The sequence below is a fragment of the Schistocerca gregaria genome, chromosome 11 (assembly GCF_023897955.1).
Source record: "Schistocerca gregaria isolate iqSchGreg1 chromosome 11, iqSchGreg1.2, whole genome shotgun sequence".
NCBI classification, from domain to species: domain Eukaryota; kingdom Metazoa; phylum Arthropoda; class Insecta; order Orthoptera; family Acrididae; genus Schistocerca; species Schistocerca gregaria.
The window spans coordinates 83467574-83493945 of NC_064930.1; the positions used below are offsets into that span (position 1 = coordinate 83467574).

The 26372-nt window shown below is 44.4% G+C and overlaps 1 protein-coding gene across 1 annotated transcript in view; it reads left to right on the forward strand.

Annotated features, from left to right (window-relative positions):
- LOC126295328 (adenylate cyclase type 6) overlaps positions 1-26372 on the forward strand; it is a 2630635-nt gene that overhangs the window by 1007696 nt on the left and 1596567 nt on the right. The window contains exon 4 of the mRNA XM_049987795.1: positions 15433-15611. Coding sequence (XP_049843752.1) covers positions 15433-15611 — 179 coding nt within the window. The remainder of the gene's footprint in view (positions 1-15432; positions 15612-26372) is intronic.

Consider the following 26372-nt stretch of genomic DNA (forward strand, 5'->3'; position numbering starts at 1 on the left):
TGAAGGATGGACCAACGTTCATGATGAAGAAAGATCCAGACGGCCTACCGTCATCAATGCAGACTTGACACAGAAAGTTGATGCGGCAGCTCGCCAAAACAGGCGCTTCACTATGGACGAGCTGCATTAGAAATTTCCACAAGTATCAGGATCAGTAGTATTTCCCACTGTTACTGACGAACTTCAGTGGTGTTCTTGTAGTCTTCATGCAGCTCACCATGCTGCTCTATCCTGTGCACGCCTCTTCATCTCAAAGTAACTAATGAACCTACATTCTTCTGAATCTGTTTAGTGTATTCGTGCCTTGGTCTCCCTCTACGAGTTTTACCCTCCACGCTGCCCTCCAATGCTAAATTGGTGATCTCTTGATGCCTCATAACGTGTCCTTCCAACCGATCCCTTCTTCTAGTCAAGTTGTGCCACAAACTTCTCTTCTCCCCAATTCCATTCAGTACCTCCTCGTTATTTACGTCATCTACGCACATAATCTTCAGCATTCTTCTGTAGCACCACATTTCGAAAGCCTGTATTCTCCTCGTATCTAAACTATTTATCGTCCATGTTACACTTCCATACGTGGCTGCACTTGATACAATTACTTTCAGAAAGGATTCGATGTTAACAAATTTCTCTTCTTCAGAAACGCTTTCCTTGACATTGCCAGTCTACAATTTTTCGACCATCATCAGTTATTTTGATCCCCAGGTAGCAAAACGTATCTACCACCCTAAGTGTCTCATCTCCTAATCTAATTCCCTCAGCATCACCTGATTTAAGTCGACTACAGTCCATTATTGTCGTTTTGCTTTTGTTGATGTTCATCTTATACCCTCCTTTGAAGACACTGTCCATTCCGTTCAAGTGCTCTTCCAGCTCCTTTGCGGTCTCTGACAGAATTGCGACGTCATCGGCAAACCTCAAAGTTTTTATATCTTTTCCAGAGATTTTAATTCGTATTGCAAACTTTTCTTTTGTTTCCTTTACTACTTGCTCAATATACAACCCTGTCTCACTCCCTTCCCAACCACTATTTCCCTTTCATGCCCCTCGACTCTTATAACTGCCATCTGGTTTCTGTACAAATTGTAAATAGCTTTTCGCTTCCTGTATTTGACCCCTGGCGCCTTCAGAATTTGAAAATTCCAGTCCACATTGCCAAATGCTTTCTCTAAGTCTACAAGTGCTAGAAACGTAGGTTTGCCGTTCCTCAATCTATCTTCTAAGATAAGTTATAGGGGCAGTATTGCTTCACGTTTCCAACATTCCTATAGAATTAAAACTGGTCTTCCCCAAGTTGGGCTTCTTTTGACTTACTAAATTGATACTTCGGTAATTTTCACCCCTGTCAACACCTGATTTCTCTCGAAATGGAAAATAGAAATAAACATGTGCGCGAGGTGGATGCCGAAAATGTTGACAGAAGAAAAAAAAAAAAAACGAAGCGAACAGCACATTCTCTGTATGTTTTGCAGTGCTATCACAAGGATGGTGGCAGGTCCTTGAGTCACACTGTGACTGGTGATGGAACGTTGATTGAGCACTACATTACAGAGAACAATCGTCGATGCAGTGAGCGGCCTCATTCAAACTGTGTGTTGGTAGATTTTTACCGGCGAATGAGATGCTTGAAGGTCTCTCGAGCATGCAGCCGGGTTGTCTGGTCATTGTAGAACGAATTTTCGACGGCGTAACGTGCCTTCATCATCAGGTAACTCCTGTTGACAGACGTCCTAGGCCGGCGCGTGGTGTGGTATATATACCTGTCGCCTCTCCCCTCCACTGACTCGCGCTGACGAGATGACTGATGGGCGTCAGTAGCCTACGTAAGCCGCCTTCGGCGGGTGTGGTGCCCCGTTTCCGCTGCTCCTGCAGAACTTTTATTGCTGGATTCCACGCTTGGCTCAGTTGAAATCCGTTGTCCTTGTTAATAAGGTTCTCGTGCAGCCGGATTTCAATTGCTTCCTTGTATACACAGTCCCAAAAGCGTGATGTGTTGTGCAGGACTTCTGTGTTCTCGTATTTCATACGATGATTTGTGTCGAGGCAATGTTCTGCGATTGCAGATTTTATAGGCTGCTGGAGATCGGTGTGCCATTTGTGTTCAGTACACCTGTCCTCGATCGTGCGAATCGTTTGCCCCACATATGCTTTCCCACAGTCGCACGGTTTGAAGTAAATTCCAGATTTCCGGAGTCCTAAATCGTCCTTCACTGTACTTACAAGGGACTTGATCTTTGGCGGCGGGCGGTAGACGCATTTGATGTTATGACGTTCTAGAATCCTGCCACTTTTTCCAGATACGTTGCCCGCGTATGGTATGTAGGCTGTCGCTTTCGGTGAATCATCATCAGGTGTCGGCTGTGGTGTGGTCTTGTGCTTGAAGGCGCGTTGAATTTGGCTGTCACTATAGCCGTTATAGTTGAACGGGATGGACAGTGTCTTGAAAGGAGAATATAAGATGAACATCAACAAAAGCAAAACGAGGATAATGGAATATAGTCGAATTAAGCAGGGTGATGCTGAGGGAATTATATTAGGAAATGAGACACTTAAAGTAGTAATGGAGTTTTGCTATTTGGAGATCAAAATAACTGATGATGGTCGAAGTAGAGAGGATATAAAATGTAGACTGGCAGTGGCAAGGAAAGCGTTTCTGAAGAAGCGAAATTTGTTAACTTCCAGTATTGATTTAAGTGTCAGGAAGTCGTTTCTGAGCGTATTTGTATGGAGTGTAGGCATGTATGGAAGTCAATCGTGGACGATGAATAGTTTGGACAAGAGGAGAATAGAAGCTGTCGAAATGTGGTGCTACAGAAGAATGCTGAAGATTAGGTGGGTAGATCGCATAACTAATGAGGAAGTATTGGGAAGGAGTTTGTGGTACAACTTGACAAGAAGAAGGGATCGGTTGGTAGGACATGTTCTGAGGCATTAAGGGATCACAAATTTAGCATTGGAGGGCAGCGTGGAGGATAAAAATCGTAGAGGGAGAATACACTAAGCATTTTCAGAAGGATGTAGGTTGCAGTAAGTACTGGGAGATGATGAAGCTTGCACAGGATAGAGTAGCATGGAGAGCTGAATCAAACCAGTCTCAGGACTGAAGACCACAACAACAACAGTACTTTTTCTCATTTACACTCCTGGAAATTGAAATAAGAACACCGTGAATTCATTGTCCGAGGAAGGGGAAACTTTATTGACACATTCCTGGGGTCAGATACATGATCACACTGACAGAACCACAGGCACATAGACACAGGCAACAGAGCATGCACAATGTCAGCACTAGTACAGTGTATATCCACCTTTCACAGCAATGGAGGCTGATATTCTCCCATGGAGACGATCGTAGAGATGCCGGATGTAGTCCTGTGGAACAGCTTGCCATGCCATTTCCACCTGGCGCCTCAGTTGGACCAGCGTTCGTGCTGGACGTGCAGACCGCGTGAGACGACGCTTCATCCACACCATGATGCCAGGTGTTGGCCCTGTGTGCCTCGGTCGTATGCAGTCCTGATTGTGGCGCTCACCTGCACGGCGCCAAACACGCATACGACCATCATTGGCACCAAGGCAGAAGCGACTCTCATCGCTCAAGACGACACGTCTCCATTCGTCCCTCCATTCACGCCTGTCGCGACACCACTGGAGGCGGGCTGCACGATGTTGGGGCGTGAGCGGAAGACGGCCTAACGGTGTGCGGGACCGTAGCCCAGCTTCATGGAGACGGTTGCGAATGGTCCTCGCCGATACCCCAGGAGCAACAGTGTCCCTAATTTGCTGGGAAGTGGCGGTGCGGTCCCCTACGGCACTGCATAGGATCCTACGGTCTCGGCGTGCATCCGTGCGTCGCTGCGGTCCGGTCCCAGGTCGACGGGCACGTGACCCTTCCGCCGACCCCTGGCGACAACATTGATGTATTGTGGAGACCTCACGCCCCACGTGTTGAGCAATTCGGCGGTACGTCCACCCGGCCTCCCGCATGCCCACTATACGCCCTCGCTCAAAGTCCGTGAACTGCACATACGGTTCACGTCCACGCTGTCGCGGCATGCTACCAGTGTTAAAGACTGCGATGGAGCTCCGTATGCCACGGCAAACTGGCTGACACTGACGGCGGCGGTGCACAAATGCTGCGCAGCTAGCGCCATTCGACGGCCAACACCGCGGTTCCTGGTGTGTCCGCTGTGCCGTGCGTTTGATCATTGCTTGTACAGCCCTCTCGCAGTGTCCGGAGCAAGTATGGTGGGTCTGACACACCGGTGTCAATGTGTTCTTTTTTCCATTTCCAGGAGTGTATATTATCAGCTGAAGTACCTCGTCCATGTAATATGAACATCCATATATATCGGAAGTATGATTCTATTGGAATACAAAGAGGCTAATATGCCCTTGTTTTAAAAGACTCTGATTGAAAACTGGGCTACCAGCTGCCTCATTCCACACTATGTGATCAAAAGTATCAGGGCGCATGGCTGACAATGACTGACAAGTTCGCGGCGCCCTCTATCGGCAATGCTCGAACTCAACACGGTGTTGGGGCACCCTTAGCCTTGATCACAGCTTCCACTCATGCAGGCATACGTTCAGTGAAATGTAGACTTGTTATTCCAAGGAAAGCGTTTCTGAAGAAGCGAAATTTGTTAACTTCCAGTATTGATTTAAGTGTCAGGAAGTCGTTTCTGAGCGTATTTGTATGGAGTGTAGCCATGTATGGAAGTCAATCGTGGATGATGAATAGTTTAGACAAGAAGAGAAAGAAGCTTTCGAAATTTGGTGCTACAGAAGAATGCTGAAGGTTAGATGGGTAAACCACATAACTAATGAGGTACTGAATTGGGGAGAAGAGAAGTTTGTGGCACAACTTGACTAGAAGAAGGGATCGGTGGTGGGGCGTATTCTGAGGCATTAAGAGATCACGTGTTGTATTGGAGGGCAGCGTGGAGGGTAAAAATCGTAGAGGGAGACCAAGAGATGAATACACTAAGCTGATTCAGAAGGATGTAGGCTGCAGTAGATGCTGCGAGATGAAGAAGCTTGCACAGGATAGAGTAGCATGGACAGCTGCATCAAACCAGTCTCAGGACTGAAGACCACAACAACGACAACAACATAGCCGTTCTTCTGGAACACATCCTTGAGGTGGACCAGTTCCGGCTTTAAGCTTTCTCGTCTGAAATCACACGAACTCTGTGAACCAATGTATTCAGTACTCCTTCCCTTTGTGACGTGTGATGACAGCTGGATGCGTGAAGGTACAGATGTGTGTGGGTTGTCTTCCGGTAGACGCTGTGTCCCAGTGTTCCATCAGGCTTTTTCCGTACCAGAACAACCAAGAATGGTAGCTGCCCGTTTTCCTCTACCTCTATGGTGAACTGAATTTGGGGGTGGATAGAGTTCAGATAATGTAAGAACGGTTGGAGAACCTCTTACCCGTGAGGCCAAATGACGAACGTGTCGTCAACATATCTGTAGAAGACTGTTGGTCGAAGGTGGCATGTGTACTGACGCCCATCAGTCATCTCGTCAGCGCGAGTTACCCCCACCACAGCGGCCTGCACATCTCTCGGTCCATACGAGGAGTCAGTTGAAGGGATTGGCGACTGGTATATATATACCACACCACCCACCGGCCTAGGACGTCAGTCAACAGGATGATGGCACGTTACAGCGTCGAAAATTCGTTCTACAACGACCAGTCAACCCGGCTGCATGCCCGAGAGACCTTCAAGCATCATTCGAACTCCCCAAAGAAGCCACGGTAGTTCCAGCTAGGACCTTCTAGGCGGGAAATCATGGCTACAAGTTTTTGGAGACGGAAAGGCATTCTCGTATTAGACGTTTGCCAAGAGAAATTGCAATACATTCTGAGAGGTACTGTAAAACATCATTAAAGCGCCATTCTAAATTACCGCTGGAGACTGCTCTCTAACGGCGTCTCCTGCTTGATGACGTTGCTCTGCCCCACGTTGCTACGACAACAAAGAGGCAACTGGTCAAGTTTCATTGGGAGTTACTGGACCATGCACCACACAGCCCTGACGTAACGCCATCAGATTTTCATCTGTTTCTAAAAGTGAAGGGATTTATTGGCGGTAAGTACTTGGAAAATGATGGCTGGTCACGTGGCAGAGCTCTTTGATGTTGGGATCCAAAAGCTGGTGCCACGACTTGAAAAGTGTTTAAATGTTCTACGTGGCTATGTTGAAAAGTGAAAAAAATGTGCATATTGTAGTTTGTGGTACTATATATGTTCATAAATAAAGATTCTCCTTTACGAATGGTTTCTTACTTTATAAAATGACCTTACTGATAAATGTGATTACTTAAAAGGGGCGAAACCACATTAGGAGCCTGTTTGGTACTGACTTTTGGGATTTTTTGTGTGGGAAGAATTGATTAGAATTTAATCAAATTTTGGCATAATTTCATTCATATTTCGAAAAGTTTTTGTGAATTTTTTTGAGTAATTCCAGCCAAAAATAAAGAAGTTACGCTGTGATGTACGCTGGAGGTTGTGAATATAGTTCTCCAATTGCCTGCCGTGTAGGCATTGCGATTTTCATCTGACATCAGAAACGTTTTGATGTTACATTAATAACTCATTTTCTAAGAATGTGAACCGCAATGCAGGTGAAAATAATGAAAATTAAAAATTTTGCAGGCGTTGCAACAATTTACTGCGATTTTCACGATTCGTTTTCTCTAATTATGCAGAGAAAAATACCATTAAATTCGTGATATTGTGTCACAAGTTGGCATATAATCTGAAATTTTATAAAGAATCATACTATCAATCTTCATAATGATCGGTTCTACACTTCTTGAGTTAGACTGAACGCAAATGAGAAAAATGTCATTTCGAGATTAACGCGTTTGAAAAATAAATTCTCGGAAACTAGAAATACAAGGAAGTTAACAATAATGTTAAATGCTTACCGATTAATCTGCTATTGCAGCACCATATAGTAATCCTTCTTCTTCCTCACAGACTTCGTTTTGCGCTTGCAGCAGTGCTTTCCCAACTTTCCGACCTTCCTTCGATTTACTTCGATTTTCACGGTTTTCAAATGCACTACGTCGATTCTGCCGGCTCACGGGCCCATTTGTTCGGCATAACTGAAGCTTTCCGTGCCTCGTTCATGACAATCAGAACGGATGAATTTCCTTCATTGAATAAGCCCGCTGCTAGATACGATGCCAATTCGACGACTTTTAATCCGGAGTGCAAGTGCTTAGGAGCTAATCGCCAGATAGTGGACTCAAGACTCTCATTCGCATTTTGTGTCTGGCCACCTAAACATGCCTCCAATAATATATTGTTCATGACCAAATCACTGAACACTTGCATGAATTCAGTCTATACGACAAATTTCAATCCGGTTTCCGTAAACATCACAGCACAAACACTGCTCTAATTAAAGTAACTGATGACCTGAAATATGCCATCGACAATCGAAAGGCAACAATATTGACGCTACTGGACTTCAGCAAAGCTTTTGACACTGTTAACTTTGACGTATTGCTCAGAAAAATGCAACATCTTAATTTCTCTGATAGTGCAATGAGATGGTTTGAAAGCTACTTAAAAGACAGACAGCAATGTGTTGTCTGCGTAAATGAAAAATCTTCCTGGAAACATGTTTCTTCGGGAGTGCCACAAGGATCAGTGTTAGTACCACTTTTGTTTTCTTCATGTATCAACAATATTTCGTCGGTTCTGTCCTCCTGTAAATATCATTTCTATGCCGACCACCTCCAGCTCTACCCAAACGTCAGACCTGAAGATGTAAACAATGCAATCGTTCAGACGAATGATGATCTGTCTTCAGTAGTGACATGGGCGAAAAACCTGGGGCTTAAATTAAATTCAAAAAAGACGCAAGTAATCTTAATAGCCCATCAGAAATTAATAAGTTCAGATTTCGGCGAACGGCTACCTCCTATTCTGCTCGACGGTGCTCCAATACCATATCAGAAAAGAGTTAAGAACCTGGGTGTAACTTCGGATGAGCATCTCAACTGGGCGGAGAATACAGTCGCAGTGTGCTTGTCTCTATGCTCTCAAAGAGTTTCGGAACGTATTTCCACAGGACTTGAAGCGCCAGCCCGTGCAAGCACTCGTTCTACCTAACGTCCACTACTGTCATGTAATTCAATAAGGCATGAGTAGTGAAAACAAAAGACGGCTAGAGCTAACCATGAATGCCTGTGTGCGTTACACCTGCAACATTCGCCGATATGATCATGTTAGTGCTTCATACTCCCAAGTATGGTGGCTGCGGCCGGGAAAATTGTGTGACTACCACACTCTATGTCTACTTCACCGACTCCTCGTCGCGCAAGCACCCCAGTACCTTACTTCAGAGATTAAAAACCTGTCATGCCATCATAATCGAAGCACGAGGTCACTCTTATTTGGTATCCTAACTGTGCCCACTCACAAAACAAAAACTTTTGCTAACTCCTCTTCAGTTGCCACTGTCCGCCTTTGGAACAAACTGCCCCTTACCTTGAAGAAAATTCAATCCCCTGCTGCCTTTAAGAAGTTGAAGCATTTCCTCCTATCATAACGTTCTCCACAAAATTAATGTACAAGGCCAATCCTCTCATCTGTCAAATAGCGAAGCTAGCGTCGCCGATCTTAATCCTGAGATGCATTCCTCTTCATCTATCTCTATTAGCCACGAAATCTTCTTTTCCTTTATATTTCCTTAATTATATTTCATCATGTCTCTCTATTCTTCTCCTCCCTTCACTATGAGTCTCCCTCATACTCCCTGCTGCTAGCACTCATATCTAAAATCTTTCTCTTCAATGACGTATTTTTCCAGGTGTACCTTTCTAATTGTTTATCTCACTTTTTGTATTAGATGTAGTTTAACATGCCTACTAAAATACACTCGTGGAAATGGAAAAAAGAACACATTGACACCGGTGTGTCAGACCCACCATACTTGATCCGGACACTGCGAGAGGGCTGTACAAGCAATGATCACACGCACGGCACAGCGGACACACCAGGAACCGCGGTGTTGGCCGTCGAATGGCGCTAGCTGCGCAGCATTTGTGCACCGCCGCCGTCAGTGTCAGCCAGTTTGCCGTGGCATACGGAGCTCCACCGCAGTCTTTAACACTGGTAGCATGCCGCGACAGCGTGGACGTGAACCGTATGTGGAGTTGACGGACTTTGAGCGAGGGCGTATAGTGGGCATGCGGGAGGACGGGTGGACGTACCGCCGAATTGTTCAACACGTGGGGCGTGAGGTCTCCACAGTACATCGATGTTGTCGCCAGTGGTCGGCGGAAGGTGCACGTGCCCGTCGACCTGGGACCGGACCGCAGCGACGCACGGATGCACGCCAAGACCGTAGGATCCTACGCAGTGCCGTAGGGGACCGCACCGCCACTTCCCAGCAAATTAGGGACACTGTTGCTCCTGGGGTATCGGCGAGGACCATTCGCAACCGTCTCCATGAAGCTGGGCTACGGTCCCGCACACCGTTAGGCCGTCTTCCGCTCACGCCCCAACATCGTGCAGCCCGCCTCCAGTGGTGTCGCGACAGGCGTGAATGGAGGGACGAATGGAGACGTGTCGTCTTCAGCGATGAGAGTCGCTTCTGCCTTGGTGCCAATGATGGTCGTATGCGTGTTTGGCGCCGTGCAGGTGAGCGCCACAATCAGCACTGCATACGACCGAGGCACACAGGGCCAACACCCGGCTTCATGGTGTGGGGAGCGATGAAAGGAGGAAGTACAAACATGTTCCGGGAAAATCAGGAATACAGAAATACAAGTCGCTGAGGAATGAAATAAATAGGAAGTGCAGGGAAGCTAAGACGAAATGGCTGCAGGAAAAATGTGAAGACATTGAAATAGATATGATTGTCGGAAGGACAGACTCAGCATACAGGAAAGTCAAAACAACCTTTGCTGACATTAAAAGCAATAAGAGTGCAACGGGAATTCCACTGTTAAATGCAGAGGAGAGAGCAGATAGTTAGAAAGAATATATTGAAAGCCTCTATGAGGGTGAAGGTAAGTCTGATGTGATAGAAGAAGAAACAGGAGTCGATTTAGAAGAGATAGGGGATCCAGTATTAGAATTGGAATTTAAAAGAGCTTTGGAGGACTTACGGTCAAATAAGGCAGAAGGGATAGATAACATTCCATCAGAATTTCTAAAATCATTAGGGGAAGTGGCAACAAAACGACTATTCACGTTGGTGTGTAGAATATATGAGGCTGGCGACATACCATCTGACTTTTGGAAAAGCATCATCCACACAATTCCGAAGACGGCAAGAGCTGACAGGTGCGAAAATTATGGCACAATCAGCTTAACAGCTCATGCATCGAAGCTACTTACAAGAATAATATACAGAAGAATGGAAAAGAAAATTGAGAATGCGCTGGGTGACATCAGTTTGGCTTTAGGAAAAGTAAAGGCACGACAGAGGCAATTCTGACGTTACGGCTAATAATGGAAGCAAGGCTAAAGAAAAATCAAGAGACTTCATAGGATTTGTCGACCTTGAAAAAGCGTTCGACAATATAAAATGGTGCAAGCTGTTCAAGATTCTGAAAAAAGTAGGGGTAAGCTATAGGGAGAGACGGGTCATATACAAGATGTACAACAACCAAGAGGGAATAATAAGAGTGGACGATCAAGAACGAAGTGCTCGTATTAAGAAGGGAGTAAGACAAGGCTGTAGCCTTTCGCCCCTACTCTTCAATCTGTACATCGAGGAAGCAATGATGGAAATAAAAGAAAGGTTCAGGAGTGGAATTAAAATACAAGGTGAAAGGATATCAATGATACGATTCACTGATGACATTGCTATCCTGAGTGAAAGTGAAGAAGAATTAAATGGTCTCCTGAACGGAATGAACAGTCTAATGAGTACACAGTATGGTTTGAGAGTAAATCGGAGAAAGACGAAGGTAATGAGAAGTAGTAGAAAAGAGAACAGCGAGAAACTTAACATCAGGATTGATGGTCACGAAGTCAATGAAGTTAAGGAATTCTGCTACCTAGGCAGTAAAATAACCAATGACGGACGGAGCAAGGAGGACATCAAAAGCAGACTCGCTATGGCAAAAAAGGCATTTCTGGCCAAGAGAAGTCTACTAATATCAAATACCGGCCTTAATTTGAGGAAGAAATTTCTGAGGATGTACGTCTGGAGTACAGCATTGTATGGTAGTGAAATATGGACTGTGGGAAAACCGGAACAGAAGAGAATAGAAGCATTTGAGATGTGGTGCTATAGACGAATGTTGAAAATTAGGTGGACTGATAAGGTAAGGAATGAGGAGGTTCTACGCAGAATCGGAGAGGAAAGGAGTATGTGGAAAACACTGATAAGGAGGAGGGACAGGATGATAGGACATCTGCTAAGACATGAGGGAATGACTTCCATGGTACTAGAGGGAGCTGTAGCGGACAAAAACTGTAGAGGAAGACAGAGATTGGAGTACGTCAAGCAAATAATTGAGGACGTAGGTTGCAAGTGCTACTCTGAGATGAAGAGGTTAGCACAGGAAAGGAATTCGTATCGGGCCGCATCAAACCAGTCAGTAGACTGATGACAAAAAAAAAAAGACAAGATCGTTAACAGTATTGACCTTATTTAAGTCAGTTTTAGAGACTATCCTAACATGTTGATTAACCAAAATTTTACTTTACACAAAAGATTAACCTACCTGATATGATCTCTATTCTTGCACAAAATGTGCAGGAGTACTAACTGCCCTAGCTGTGAGTAATCCGCGAGATATATTGCAACCAAATTTTCGGACGACGTTTAATTTTTCAACAGAGTGCTAACTACGAGCAAGTATGCAAAATTGCAAATTTGCCTTAAGTGAATTCTTTTCTAAAACCTTGAATAATTTCATCATCACTTCCATCAATCACTTCCATCAAGTCTGTATTCAATACTTTCCAGCTCCGTTCCAGATAAAAATTTCCCGGCCATTCAGTTCCACGTCTGCTCCCAACACACGTCTACTAAGTGCCCTTAGGCAGAGACGACGTAACAACAAAACCAAAGATCACGGATCAAGATAGTTTACTCTCGGATGTCTCCACATCGATATACAAGAGTATAACGTTAACAATTCTGCAATAGCCAACGTGACATGCACACCTCACATCATCACAAAATCCTTGTTTTGGGATATTCTTCAACTCGCGCATCGCTATGTCGTCAAAGCGATGACCCTTCATCTTAATTTCTGTTCTTTTCCGTTCTGTGGTACGCCCGTACCGGTAACACGAAGCTTATTCACCCGTAATGACTCTTTTTCAGAAAATAACTGTGCGCGTATTTCATTTTAGTGTAGTTGTAACAGACATACAGGTTTCGTCGTCTTTGTTCAGGAGTGAATGTGTGCAGGAAAAACTTTGCACATACTTCTGTTCTTCAAAGCATTCCGTAGCTTGTCTTGAGCATATGATTTAGTAATGTTCAATTCGTTGCTCCACTTCGATTTGTGTCACAACAGCATTTTAACACACTACAGCCGAATGTTCACCATGTACTACAGGGCACATCTCTTGTTTACAGTTGTTAGTTGAAGCTGCCACTGTAGCTACTTATGCTGACCTCACTTATTATGCTAGGAACACAAAAAATTTCAGAACTTTTTGGATCGATAGCGTAGGTCATGATGGTGCCATATAGATAATAGTGATGTCATTTATTTATTTTATTACATTTTATGTACTTAACTTGATATGATTAAGCAAATAAAGTCATCTCTTACATCGGACCAGGAGTTCACACATGCAGTTCATTTCTTACATCATAGTTACCTAATAAATTACAATTTTAGTATGATAAATAGTATTAAAATGATTTAAGTCTCTATAGCGACAATATTAGTAATTAACACTGACTATGAACTAACAAAGTTAATACTGCAAGTACTTCAACTGCAACTGCTGCCAGTAATAATAATAATAATAATAATAATAATAATAATAATGTATAATAATAATAATAATAATTGTAATAATAATATTAAAAATAATGTGAATGATAATGACATTAATAACAATAATGACAGTGCATACATAAAAAGAATTTCCATGTGTACAAAATAAACATATTCTGTTATCATGAGTGCTGGAGAGAGGAAATTTAAGGAGAGTGCACCTGCTGTAGATCAATACAATATGATGTAAATGAAGATGATTTAATGTAAGTGAAAATGCTGTGATGTAGGTCATGATGCTCATCAGCATAGAATGATCTTATAATACACTTCTGGAAATAGAAAAAAGAACACATTGACACCGGTGTGTCAGACCCACCATACTTGCTCCGGACACTGCGAGAGGGCTGTACAAGCAATGATCACACGCACGGCACAGCGGACACACCAGGAACCGCGGTGTTGGCCGTCGAATGGCGCTAGCTGCGCAGCATTTGTGCACCGCCGCCGTCAGTGTCTGCCAGTTTGCCGTGGCATACTGAGCTCCATCGCAGTCTTTAACACTGGTAGCATGCCGCGACAGCGTGGACGTGAACCGTATGTGCAGTTGACGGACTTTGAGCGAGGGCGTATAGTGGGCATGCGGGAGGCCGGGTGGACGTACCGCCGAATTGCTCAACACGTGGGGCGTGAGGTCTCCACAGTACATCGATGTTGTCGCCAGTGGTCGGCGGACGGCGGAAGGTGCACGTGCCCGTCGGCCTGGGACCGGACCGCAGCGACGCACGGATGCACGCCAAGACCGTAGGGTCCTACGCAGTGCCGTAGGGGACCGCACCGCCACTTCCCAGCAAATTAGGGACACTGTTGCTCCTGGGGTATCGGCGAGGACCATTCGCAACCGTCTCCATGAAGCTGGGCTACGGTCCCGCACACCGTTAGGCCGTCTTCCGCTCACGCCCCAACATCGTGCAGCCCGCCTCCAGTGGTGTCGCGACAGGCGTGAATGGAGGGACGAATGGAGACGTGTCGTCTTCAGCGATGAGAGTCGCTTCTGCCTTGGTGCCAATGATGGTCGTATGCGTGTTTGGCGCCGTGCAGGTGAGCGCCACAATCAGGACTGCATACGACCGAGGCACACAGGGCCAACACCCGGCATCATGGTGTGGGGAGCGATCTCCTACACTGGCCGTACACCTCTGGTGATCTTCGAGGGACACTGAATAGTGCACGGTACATCCAAACCGTCATCGAACCCATCGTTCTACCATTCCTAGACCGGCAAGGGAACTTGCTGTTCCAACAGGACAATGCACGTCCGCATGTATCCCGTGCCACCCAACGTGCTCTAGAAGGTGTAAGTCAACTACCCTGGCCAGCAAGATCTCCGGATCTGTATCCCATTGAGCATGTTTGGGACTGGATGAATCGTCGTCTCACGCGGTATGCACGTCCAGCACGAACGCTGGTCCAACTGAGGCGCCAGGTGGAAATGGCATGGCAAGCCGTTCCACAGGACTACATCATCTCCACGATCGTCTCCATGGGAGAATAGCAGCCTGCATTGCTGCGAAAGGTGGATATACACTGTACTAGTGCCGACATTGTGCATGCTCTGTTGCCTGTGTCTATGTGCCTGTGGTTCTGTCAGTGTGATCATGTGATGTATCTGTCCCCAGGGATGTGTCAATAAAGTTTCCCCTTCCTGGGACAATGAATTCACGGTGTTCTTATTTCAATTTCCAGGAGTGTAGTATGGTATTGATCATGGTTGTGAGATGCAACTCTTAGTGATGCATGTAAATATGATAATGTGGTGTATACACTCGTATTTGTGATGTAACGTACATCATGTTGATATGGTTACTGATCACAATGGAGTGTCTCATCCCATGAGGGTAATTTATATGTCAATATGATATGTAAAGGCCATGATGGCAACACAGCCGATGTCATTATAGTCAGAGTTGATTATAGGATATTGTAGATCATAATGTCATGTCATAACATGCTGTAGTGTGTCACAGGTGATAATACCTTGTAGGTGTTGATGTTCTGAGGTTGTCATGAAATATGTCTTGGTCACTATAACAGGAAGAGCTGATGATACATTGCAAGATGTATGTCATATGTGATGATGATAAATCACAGATAGGCTATCATGATACATTTTAGAGCGGATGTTATTATTATGATATTCTCTAGATGATATGATTATGAAGGCAGATTCGGTGATAATCATGAAGGTGATGACAGTGATATGATGATGGTAATTCACTAATAATGGTGCAAGTGTGATGGTTGTGATAAGATGATGTAATAGTATTATAATACAGTGATGTTGGTGAGTTTTTCTTCTGATATGATGGTGAGTGAAATCTTGTAAGACTGAAGGCATCAGACCTAGTTCATGTAACTGAGGGATCAGAGTTTGCCTTCAGACAAGGTGGGTGTAGAAAGTATGGAAGGCTCCTTTTCTCTCTGCAGGCCGGCAAACGAGCCTGGAACTGAAGATGAGCGGTGGTGGTGAGGACTCTGGCACAGCAGGGTCCAGCTCCTCAGCTGACGCCTCGCAACCACACCAGCAGCTGCCCAAGAGGAAGTCCAACTGGGAGGTCATCGAGCACTTCAGTGGCCGCCCGCCACACTCCAGCTCGCTGATTGGGGTGAGTACCTGATACTGTAGCAATCTGTCCCACACTATGTCTTACCTCCACATAAAATACCACATTGCGCCATAATGCACCATATCGTGAAATGACATACCAGCACACCATATCACAACATATTTTCCATAGTTCAGCATGACATATCAAGTTGTACCATACAATCCCACACTACAGTAAACCATACTTTATAGTACCTCAGAGTGACATACCACATCATACCTTACCTCTTTTTCCATATTGCATTGTACCATACAACACTATACCATTCAGCAAACCATACCATTCCACACTGCACCACGCCACCTTGTCTAAACCATAGGTCGCAATACCACTATATACCACATCACAGTGTACCACAATTTGCCATTGCACATCACATCACATCATATCATGCAACATTGTAGCATGGTGCTCTGTCCATACCAAACCATTGAGTACCATGCTTTACCACATCATACTATAACATATCACACCGTGCCACACTACACCATATCATACCACACCACAATGTACCACGCCAACCCACTATGTGCTTTAAGAATCCCAGCAATAATTGAACTCTTAGGTAAATGTAGGCTTCCGTGGCCACTGTCACAGTCTCTTCTTTGTTTGAGGCCGCATTGTCAACTATAAAATTCCGACGTTTCGGCGACTATTGCAAGACGCCTTCCTCAGGGTGTGTTGCAACACACGACGAGAAAGGAGTCTGGAAATAGTCGCGAAACGTCGGAATTTTATAGTTGACAATGCGATCTCAAACCCAGAAGAATTTTATTGATTGAATTCTTAGTTTGTATACTAACTGTTTTGTCTTTAACAATTATACGTTTATATAGCATTTATTATCACTTTCCAGTGACCGTGCCTTTGTTGGCCTGGGTTTCTCCTGGTGTATACAAAGTTCTAATAAGTTATGTTAATGCATCCAGGTGACATGGTCTACAACAGCCGATATTTAGAGAAGGGTATTCCCCGCCATTTACAAGCCTTAGCTGCAGCATGTAAGGTTTTCAGAGAATCTCTGGAAATGTAACACTGATCTACACTGTAAACACTAGCGGCCTGACAGACGAAAGATTACAGACAACAGAAGTTACCGATAGTGAAATTAATAATCAGTGGGTGAGGTAGCATCAACTTTGTCCTGTGTTTTGGCATGGGAGGTAACAGCATTCTATGCAGAATTTAAACAAAAAATCACGATTCTGTTTGTAAGGTGGCTTGCTAATAGAATTTCAGAAGTTTCATTGGCAAGCAACCTCATAAATAGAGATGGTGGTTATTGTTTACATCCTGCATGGAATACTGCTCTCATCCTCGTAAAAAAAAAAGAAAAAGAAAAAGGGACAGAGTTTATGCTACCTCACTGGATGCTTGTCTATTAGCACTGACAACTCAGTGGAAACGTGGCTTCTCTCAGTCATTAATTGAAGCCCATCGACCACTGTGTTGCCTGTGGTGAGAGGTAATGCCCAAACTTTGGTATTCTTGACACTCTCTTGACACTGTGAATCTCGAAAGGTGGAAGTTGTAACGATTTCCGAAATGCAATGTCCTAGGAGTCTAGCTTTAACTACCATTCCGCTTTCAAACTCAGTTAATTCCCATCGTGCGACCATAATGACGGCGGCAACTTTTTAACATGAATTACCAAACTGCTCTTTAACACCTACTGTACGTGGTTTGGGAGGAGTTTAGAGTTTTAATGTAGTACCTAGTAGTACCGGCGTTTGTATTTGTGCACATCGCTATGCAATGACTTCTCTCATCTCAGTGTAAATAGCATTCTTAACAGTATATTTTAACTAAAGTTCAGTCTTGATCACAACACTTATGTCTCAATGACATAGGTGACTGGTTTCGTTTATATTTATATGACCATCTTCAGACCCAAGGCTTCCTTGGAGGTAGGTAGGCGGGGCTCTCCTCAGCTGCTACGAAGTTCCTGGAATTTATGCGCGGTGGAAAACATCATCCTGTATACAAACAGAAATACGTTGGAGAATGAGGTTTCCATTTTGCAGAAGAGTGTGCTCTGATACGAAACTTTCGAAATCGGGACCTTTGCGTTTCGCGGGCAAGTGCTCTACCAACTGAGCTACCCAAGCACGACGCACGCCCCGTCCTCACAGCTTTACTTCTGCCAGTACCTCTTCTCCTACTTTCCAAACTTTACAGAAGCTCTCCTGCGAACCTTGCAGAACTAGCACTCCTGAAAGAAAGGATATTGCGGAGACATGGCTGAGCCACAGCCTGGGTGATTTCTCCAGAATGAGCTTCTGTAAAGTTTGGAAGGTAGGAGGCGAGGTACTGGCAGAAGTAAAGCTGTGAGGACGGGGCGTGCGTCGTGCTTGGGTAGCTCAGTTGGTAGAGCACTTGCCCGTAAAAAGGCAAAGATCCCGAGTTCGAGTCTCGGCCCAGCATACACAGTTTTAATCCGCCAGGGAGTTTCAGAAATACATTGTTTATTGATTGCCGAGCGGTTCTAGGCTCTCCAGTCTGGAGCCCCGCGACCACTACGGTCGCAGGTTCGAATCCTGCCTCGAGTGTGGATGATTGTGATGTGCTTAGGTTAGTTAGGTTTAAGTAGTTCTAAGTTCCAGGGGACATGACCTCACATGTTAACTCCTATAGTGCTCTGAGCCATTTGAACCCATTTGATTTTTCATTCTCCTGATTAAAAAAAAAAAAAAAAAATGGTTCAAATGGCTCTGAGCACTATGGGACTTAACATCAGCGGTCATCAGTCCCCTACAACTTAGGACCACTTCCAGACTGTAGCGCCTAGAACCGCGCGGCCACTCTGGCTGGCGAAGACGTGAGCCATGGAGGTGTGTTTCGGCGTAGTCAGCGCCCTACTGCACGTTCCCGCGCGCTGTAAGTGCGAGGAGAGCCCAGCCTGGCGCTGCCGGCTAAGAGGGTAGCGCGGTCTGCCAGGGGTCCGGTTTCGCCTGCAGAGATGAGGCTCGCGGGCGCCGCGTAATCTGATCGCGGCTCAAGGCGATTGGATCCGCGCTGGCGACCCTGTCGGTAATCGAATTTCTGCAGGTCGCGCGGAGCGGCGCGCCCATTGGAAAGAAAGAAAAGTGGTGGGCAGCAGGACGGCAGCGGGGAAGGCGGTCTCCCCTCCAGCTAGAGCCGAGCGGTGAATGAGCGCCCAGTGGCTGCCGGTCAGTCGCTAGCCGCGTGCGGGCGTTCGGTCTACTCCCTTCAGTGGTGGGCACAACGTGAGCGAACCGAATTTCGTACCACTTTTGTCCGTAGCTTCAAGAGGTCCTGGCGAAAAACGCAGCGAACACTGACATGAGACAATAGCTACGTAAAGATAACATTTATTTTATTTATTTATTTATTCTTCTTTATTAGAGCCTATTATCTAAAAGCCCCACCCATCAACCATGGACCCTGCCGTTGGTGGGGAGGCTTGTGTGCCTCAAGGATACAGATAGCCGTACCGTAGGTGCAACCACAGCGGAGGGGTATCTGTTGAGAGGCCAGACAAACGCGTGGTTCCTGAAGAGGGGCAGAAGCCTTTTCAGTAGTTGCAGAGGCAACAGTCTGGATGATTGACTGATCTGGCCTTGTAACATTAACCAAAACGGCCTTGCTGTTGTGGTTCTGCGAACGCCTGAAAGCAAGGGAAAACTACAGCCGTAATTTTTCCCGAGGGCATGAAGCTTTACTATATGATTAAATGATGATGGCGTCCTCTTGGGTAAAATATTCCGGAGGTAAAATAGTCCCCCATTCGGATCTCCGGGCGGGGACTACCCAAGAGGACGTCGTTATCAGGAGAAAGAAAACTGGCGTTCTACGGATCGGAGCGTGGAATGTCAGATCCCTTAATCGGGCAGGTAGATTAGAAAAAATAAAAAGGGAAATGGATAGGTTAAAGTTAGATACAGTGGGAATTAGTGAAGTTCGGTGGCAGGAGCAACAAGACTTCTGGTCAGGTGAATACAGGGTTATAAACACAAAATCAAATAGGGGTAATGCAGGAGTAGGTTTAATAATGAATCAAAAAATAGGAGTGCGGGTAAGCTACTACAAACAGCATAGTGAACGCATTATTGTGGCCGAGATAGACACAAAGCCCATGTCTACTACAGTAGTACAAGTTTATATGCCAACTAGCTCTGCAGATGATGAAGAAATTGATAACATGTATGATAAGATAAAAGAAATTATTCAGGTAGTGAAGAGAGACGAAAATTTAATAGTCATGAGTGTCTGGAATTCGAGAGTAGGAAAAGGGAGATATGGAAACATAGTGGATGAATATGGATTGGGGGAGAGAAATGAAAGAGGAAGCCGTCTGGTAAAATTCTGCACAGACCATAACTTAATCATAGCCAACACTTGGTTCAAGAATGATAAAAGAAGGTTGTATACATGGAAGAACCCTGAAGATACTAAAAGGTTTCAGATAGATTATATAATGGTAAGACAGAGATTTAGGAACCAGGTTTTAAATTGTAAGACATTTCCAGGGGCAGATATGGACTCTGACCACAATCTATCGGTTATGAACTGTATATTAAGACTGGAGAAACTGCAAAAAGGTGCGAATTTGAGGAGATAGGACCTAGATAAACTGAAAGAACCAGAGGTTGTACACAGTTTCAGGAAGAGCATAAGGGAACAACTGAAAGGAATGGGGGAAAGAAAGACAGTAGAAGTAGAATGGGTAGTTTTGAGCGATGAAATAGTGAAGACAGCACAGGATCAAGGAGGTAAAAAGACGAGGGCTAGTAGAAATTTGATGAAACGAGAAAATACAAAAAATGCAGTAAGTAGGCAAAAACGAATACAAACGTCTCAAAACTGAGATTAACAGGAAGTGCAAAATGGCTAAGCAGGGATGCCTAGAGGACAAATGTAAGGATGTAGAGGCTTATCTCACGAGGGGTAAGATAGATACTGCTCACAGGAAAATTAAAGAGACCTTTGGAGAAAAGAGAACCACTTGCATGAATATCAAGAGCTCAGATGGAAACCGAGTTCTAAGCAAAGTAGGGAAAGCAGAAAGGTGGAAGGAGTATATAGAGGGTCTATACAGGGGCGATGTTCTTGAGGACAATATTATGCAAATGGAGGAGGAGGTAGATGAAGATGAATTGGGAGATACGATACTGCGTGAAGAGTTTGACAAAGCACTGAAAGACTTGAGTCGGATAAAGGCCCCCGGAGTAGACAACATTCCATTAGAACTACTGACGGCCTTGGGAGAGCCAGTCCTGACAACACACTACCATCCGTTGAGCAAGATGTATGAGACAGGCGAAATTCCCTCAGACTTCAAGAAGAATGTAATAATTCCAATCCCAAAGAAAGCAGGTGTTGACAGATGTGAAAATTACCGAACTATCAGTTTAATAAGTCACAGCTGCAAAAGTACTAACGCGAATTCTGTACAGACGAATGGAAGAATTGGTGGAAGCCGACCTCGGGGAAGATCACTTTGGATTCCGTAGAAATATTGGAAAACGTGAGGCAATACAGACCCTATAACGTATCTTAGAAGAAACATTTAGAAAAGGCAAACCTACGTTTCTAGCATTTGTGGACTCAGAGAAAGCTTTCGACTATGTTAACTGGAATACTCTCTTTCAAATTCTGAAGGTGGCAGGGGTAAAATACAGGGAGCGAAAGGCTATTTACAATTTGTATAGAAACCAGATGGCAGTTATGAAAGTCGAGGGGCATGAAAGGGAAGCTGTGGTGGGGAAGGGAGTGAGACAGGGTTGTAGCCTCTCCCCGATGCTATTCAATCTGTATACTGAGGAAGCAGTAAAGGAAACAAAAGGAAAGTTCGGATTAGGTATTAAAATCCATGGAGAAGAAATAAAAACTTTGAGGTTCGCCGGTGACATTGTAATTCTGTCAGAGACGGAAAAGGACTTGGAAGAGCAGTTGAACGGAATGGACAGTGTCTTGAAAGGAGGGTATAAGACGAACATCAACAAAAGCAAGACGAGGATGATGGAATGTAGTCGAAGTAAGTCGGGTGATGCTGAGGGAATTAGATTAGGAAATGAGACACTTAAAGTAGTAAAGGAGTTGTGCTTTTTGTGGAGCAAAATGAGTGATGATGATCGAAGTAGAGAGGATATAAAATGTAGACTGGCAATGGCAAGGAAAGCGTTTCTGAGGAAGATAAATTTGTTAACATCGAGTATAGATTTAAGTGCCAGGAAGTCGTTTCTGAAAGTATTTGTATGGAGTGTAGCCATGTATGGAAGTGAATAATGGACGATAAATAGTTTGGACAAGAAGAGAATAGAAGCTTTCGAAATGTGGTGCTACCGAAGAATGTTGAAGATTAGATGGGTAGATCACATAACTAATGAGGAGGTATTGAATAGAATTGGGGAAAAGAGGAGATTGTGGCACAACTTAACTAGAAGAAGGGATCGGTTGGTAGGACATGTTCTGAGGCATCAAGGGGTCACCAATTTAGTACTGGATGGTAGGGCGGAGGATAAAAACGGTAGAGGCAGATCAAGAGATGAATACAGTAAGCATATTCAGAAGGATGTAGGTTGCAGTAGGTACTGGGAGATGAATAAGCTTGCACAGGATAGAGCAGCATGGAGAGCTGCATCAAACCAGTCTGAGGACTGAAGACCAAAACAACAACAACACTAGAGCTTACTATCTAAAAAGCTAAAATACGCCGCACACATCACTTTTCCTTGGATAGTTGTAATAATTTTTATTTCTGATAATCTTTTTTTTAAGGTTGGTAGGACGTCAAACGTCCGACTAGGAGCAGGAAAGGCATCTCAAGGCATTTTAATTTGCACTGTGTATACTTTTACAGTTAAATTCGTAAAACTTTGTCATCATGACCAGGAACGATTCAGGATTCACGCTAATAGCAGTGGATGTTCACAAACACGAAAAAATAATAGTTTTTAAATGTGGAATTTCATGATTTTTTTCACTTGGTATCGGCTGCATCTGTTTCTATAGGTACACTTTTCTTCATAAGTAAGAGAGATTCTTCGATGAATTTTGCACAGCTTACAAACCATACTTACAGGTGCATGAAACTCTAGAATTTATTTAATCTACGGAGAAATGAATGGGCTGTTACGTTTTTCAAACTTCGTGTTTAGAGAAAACTCGAATTTTGTAGTTAATTATGTCAATTTTTACCACATTTTTTAACATATTTGGGAAATTCTAGAGTTTCATACACCTGTAAGTATGGTTTGTATGCTGTGCAAAATTTATCGAAGATCTCTCTTACTTATGGTGAAAAGTGTACCTACAGCAACAAATGCAGCCAATACCAAGTGAAAAAATGATGAAATTTCACATGTAAAAAAATTTTGTTATGTTGTTTTGAACTTCCTCTGCTATGAGTGTGAATCCTGAATCCTTCCTGGTCATGCTGACAAAGTTTTATGAATTTATTTCTAAAAGTATAGACAGTGTAAATTAAAATGTCCTGTGGTGCCTCTCCTGCTGCAAGTCAGCCCGTTTCACGTCCCACCCCCTTAAGAAAGAGAGATAAAAAAAAAAAGAAAATGCTACAACTGCTTCTACGAGGGTGGTTTGAAAAGTTCTCGGAATCACGACGAGAGGTCAGCGCTAGCGCAACGCGTTGTTCTTGTGATATTCATTGGAGTGTTGCCATTAAACACGTGCCACGTCAGGGCTCTTGGAAGAGATCTGTGGCGGTAACGCGGCTCTGTTGTTGCTCCCGTGTAGTGATTTGCGAAGATGGAAAAAAAAAATCGAGATTCGAGCTCTCATCAAGTACTTTGTAAAGAAAGGTACGAAAGCAAAGGCTATTCGTGCCGATTCCCAGAATACACTGCGGGACTCTGCTCCTTCATATTCAGTTGTTGTCAAGTGGACAAATGAATTTGAATTTATTTACTATTAAAAACAGTCTTGATCACGATTTCTTTATTACGGTGACCGGTTTCGACCACTACTGTGGTCATCTTCAGACCAGTGAGTAGCAACCTCTTTCTGCTGGAGAATCACTACTAGAAGTGATTTTCCAGCATTATGCGAGTACCAGTGATCAAGACTGTTTTTAATAGTAAATATTTGTAACACATTGATCACTGTCACTCCCATGATGTATTCAAAAGTAATGAATTTGAATTTGGTCTGGAGACTTCAGATGAAGATCAGCGCAGTGATCGGCCTAGATGTGACTACTCCAGAAATGATTGCAGCAGTGTACAAAATGGTCACGGAGGATCGCCGATTGAAAGTGCGTGAAATTGCTTGCCAGGTGTCATCTGAAAGTGTACAAGGGATGTCTGAAAATTCCGTGCAAAAATAAAAACTACTTACGTGTTTGGGGCAAACCTTTTTATTTTTCCACTTAGTCTCATTTTCCACGTACACACTTCGTCCAACACTAATTTGTTGACCCCTTCCGAATAATAGGAATTGCCCAAGTCTCCAAAATAGCTACTAGTTGGTGCAATCTGCTCCTCGTTTGAATAAAAACTCTGTCCCGCCAGCCATTTATTAAAATAGGGGAACAAATAGTAGTCCGAGAGAGCCAACTCTGGAGAATAGGGGGGATGTGAAACGAGTTGGAATCCTATTTCCACTAATTTTGCGACCACAACTACAGAGGTGTGTGCTGGTGCATTGTTGTGATGGAATAGGACTTTTTTGTTGTCCAATCGCCGGCGTTTTTCTTTCAGCTGGTTTTTCAAAAGGTCCAATAACGATGAATAATATGCACCTGTAATAGTTTTACCCTTTTTCAGAAAGTCGATGAGGGTTATCCCTTGCGAATCCCAAAAGACAGTCGCCATAACCTTTCCGGCCGAAGGAATGGTCTTCGCATTTTATGGTTCAGATTCTCCCTTGGTAACTCATTGTTTAGATTGTTGTTTGGTCTCAAGAGTGCAGTAGTGTATCCATGTTTCACCCACAGTGACGAAACGACGCTTAAAGTCCTGCGGATTCTTCCTGATCAGCTGCAAAACATCCTTGCAACACTTTACACGATTCCGTTTTTGGTCAAGTGTGAGAAATCGCGGAACCCATCTTGCGGGCCGGCCGGTGTGGCCGAGCGGTTCTAGGCGCTTCAGTCTGGAACCGCGCGACCGCTACGGTCGCAGGTTCGAATCCTGCCTCTGACATGGATGCGTGTGATGTCCTTAACTTAGTTAGGATTAAGTAGTTCTAAGTTCTAGGGGACTGATGACCTCAGATGTTAAGTCCTGTAGTGCTCAGAGCCATTTGAACAACCTTTATTACACACTATTGAAACTGACAGTGGCACAGAATGGAGTTCAGTATTCGTTTGTACTCAGGTGATTCATGTGACACTGTTTTCGATGTGATTATGTCCGCACGACTGGAATGAATGAAATGGAAGGGCAGTTGGAGATCGACACATGGGACATTCCATTTCGGAAATCCTTAGGGAATTCAGTATTCCGAGACGAGCAGTGTCAAGTGTGTGGAGGGAATATCAAATTTCAGGCATTACCTCTCACCATGGACAATGCAGTGGCCTTCACTTAACGACCGAGAGCAGCGGCGTCTGTGTAGAGTTGTAAGTGCTAACAGACAAGCAGCACTGTGTGAAATAATCGTAAAACTCAGTGTTGGACGTACGACGAACGTGTACGTTACGACGGTGCGGCGAAATTTTGCGTTAATGGGCTATGGCAGCAGACGATCAACGCAAGTGCCTTTGCTAACAGCAGAACATCGCCTGCAGCGCTTCTCCTGGTTGCTTCAAATGGCTCTGAGCACTATGGGACTTAACTTCTGAGGTCATCAGTCCCCTAGAACGTAGAACTACTTACACTTCTGGCCATTAAAATTGCTATACCAAGAACAAATGCAGATGATAAACGGCTATTCATTGGACAGATATATTATACTAGAACTGACATGTCATTGCATTTTCACGCAATTTCCGTGCATAGATCCTGAGAAATCACTAACCACCTCTGGCCGTTATAACGGCCTTGATGCGCCTGGGCATTGAGTCAAACAGAACTTGGATGGGGTCTACAGGTACAGCTGCCCATCCAGCTTCATCAAGAGTAGTGACTGGCGTATTGTGACGAGTCAGTTGCTCTGTTACCATTAACGAGACGTTTACAGTTGGTGAGAGATCTGGAGAATGTGCAGGCCAGGGCAGGAGTCGAACGTTTTCTGTATCCAGAAATGTACCTACAGGACCTGCAACATGTGGTCGTACATTGTTGTTGTTGTTGTCTTCAGTCCTGAGACTGGTTTGATGCAACTCTCCATGCTACTCTGTCCTGTGCAAGCTGCTTCATCTCCCAGTACCTACTGCAACCTACATCCTTCTGAATCTGCTTAGTGTACTCATCTCTCGGTCTCCCTCTACGATTTTTACCCTCCACGCTGCCCTCCAATGCTAAATTTGCGATCCCTTGATGCCTCAAAACATGTCCTACCAACCGATCCCTTCTTCTAGTCAAGTTGTGCCACAAACTTCTCTTCTCCCCAATCCTATTCAATACCTCCTCATTAGTTACGTGATCTATCCACCTTATCTTCAGTATTCTTCTGTAGCACCACATTTCGAAAGCTTCTATTCTCTTCTTGTCCAAACTAGTTATCGTCCATGTTTCACTTCCATACATGGCTACACTCCAAACAAATACTTTCAGAAACGACTTCCTGATACATAAATCTATATTCGATGTTAACAAATTTCTCTTCTTCAGAAACGCTTTCCTTGCCATTGCCAGTCTACATTTTATATCCTCTCTACTTCGACCATCATCA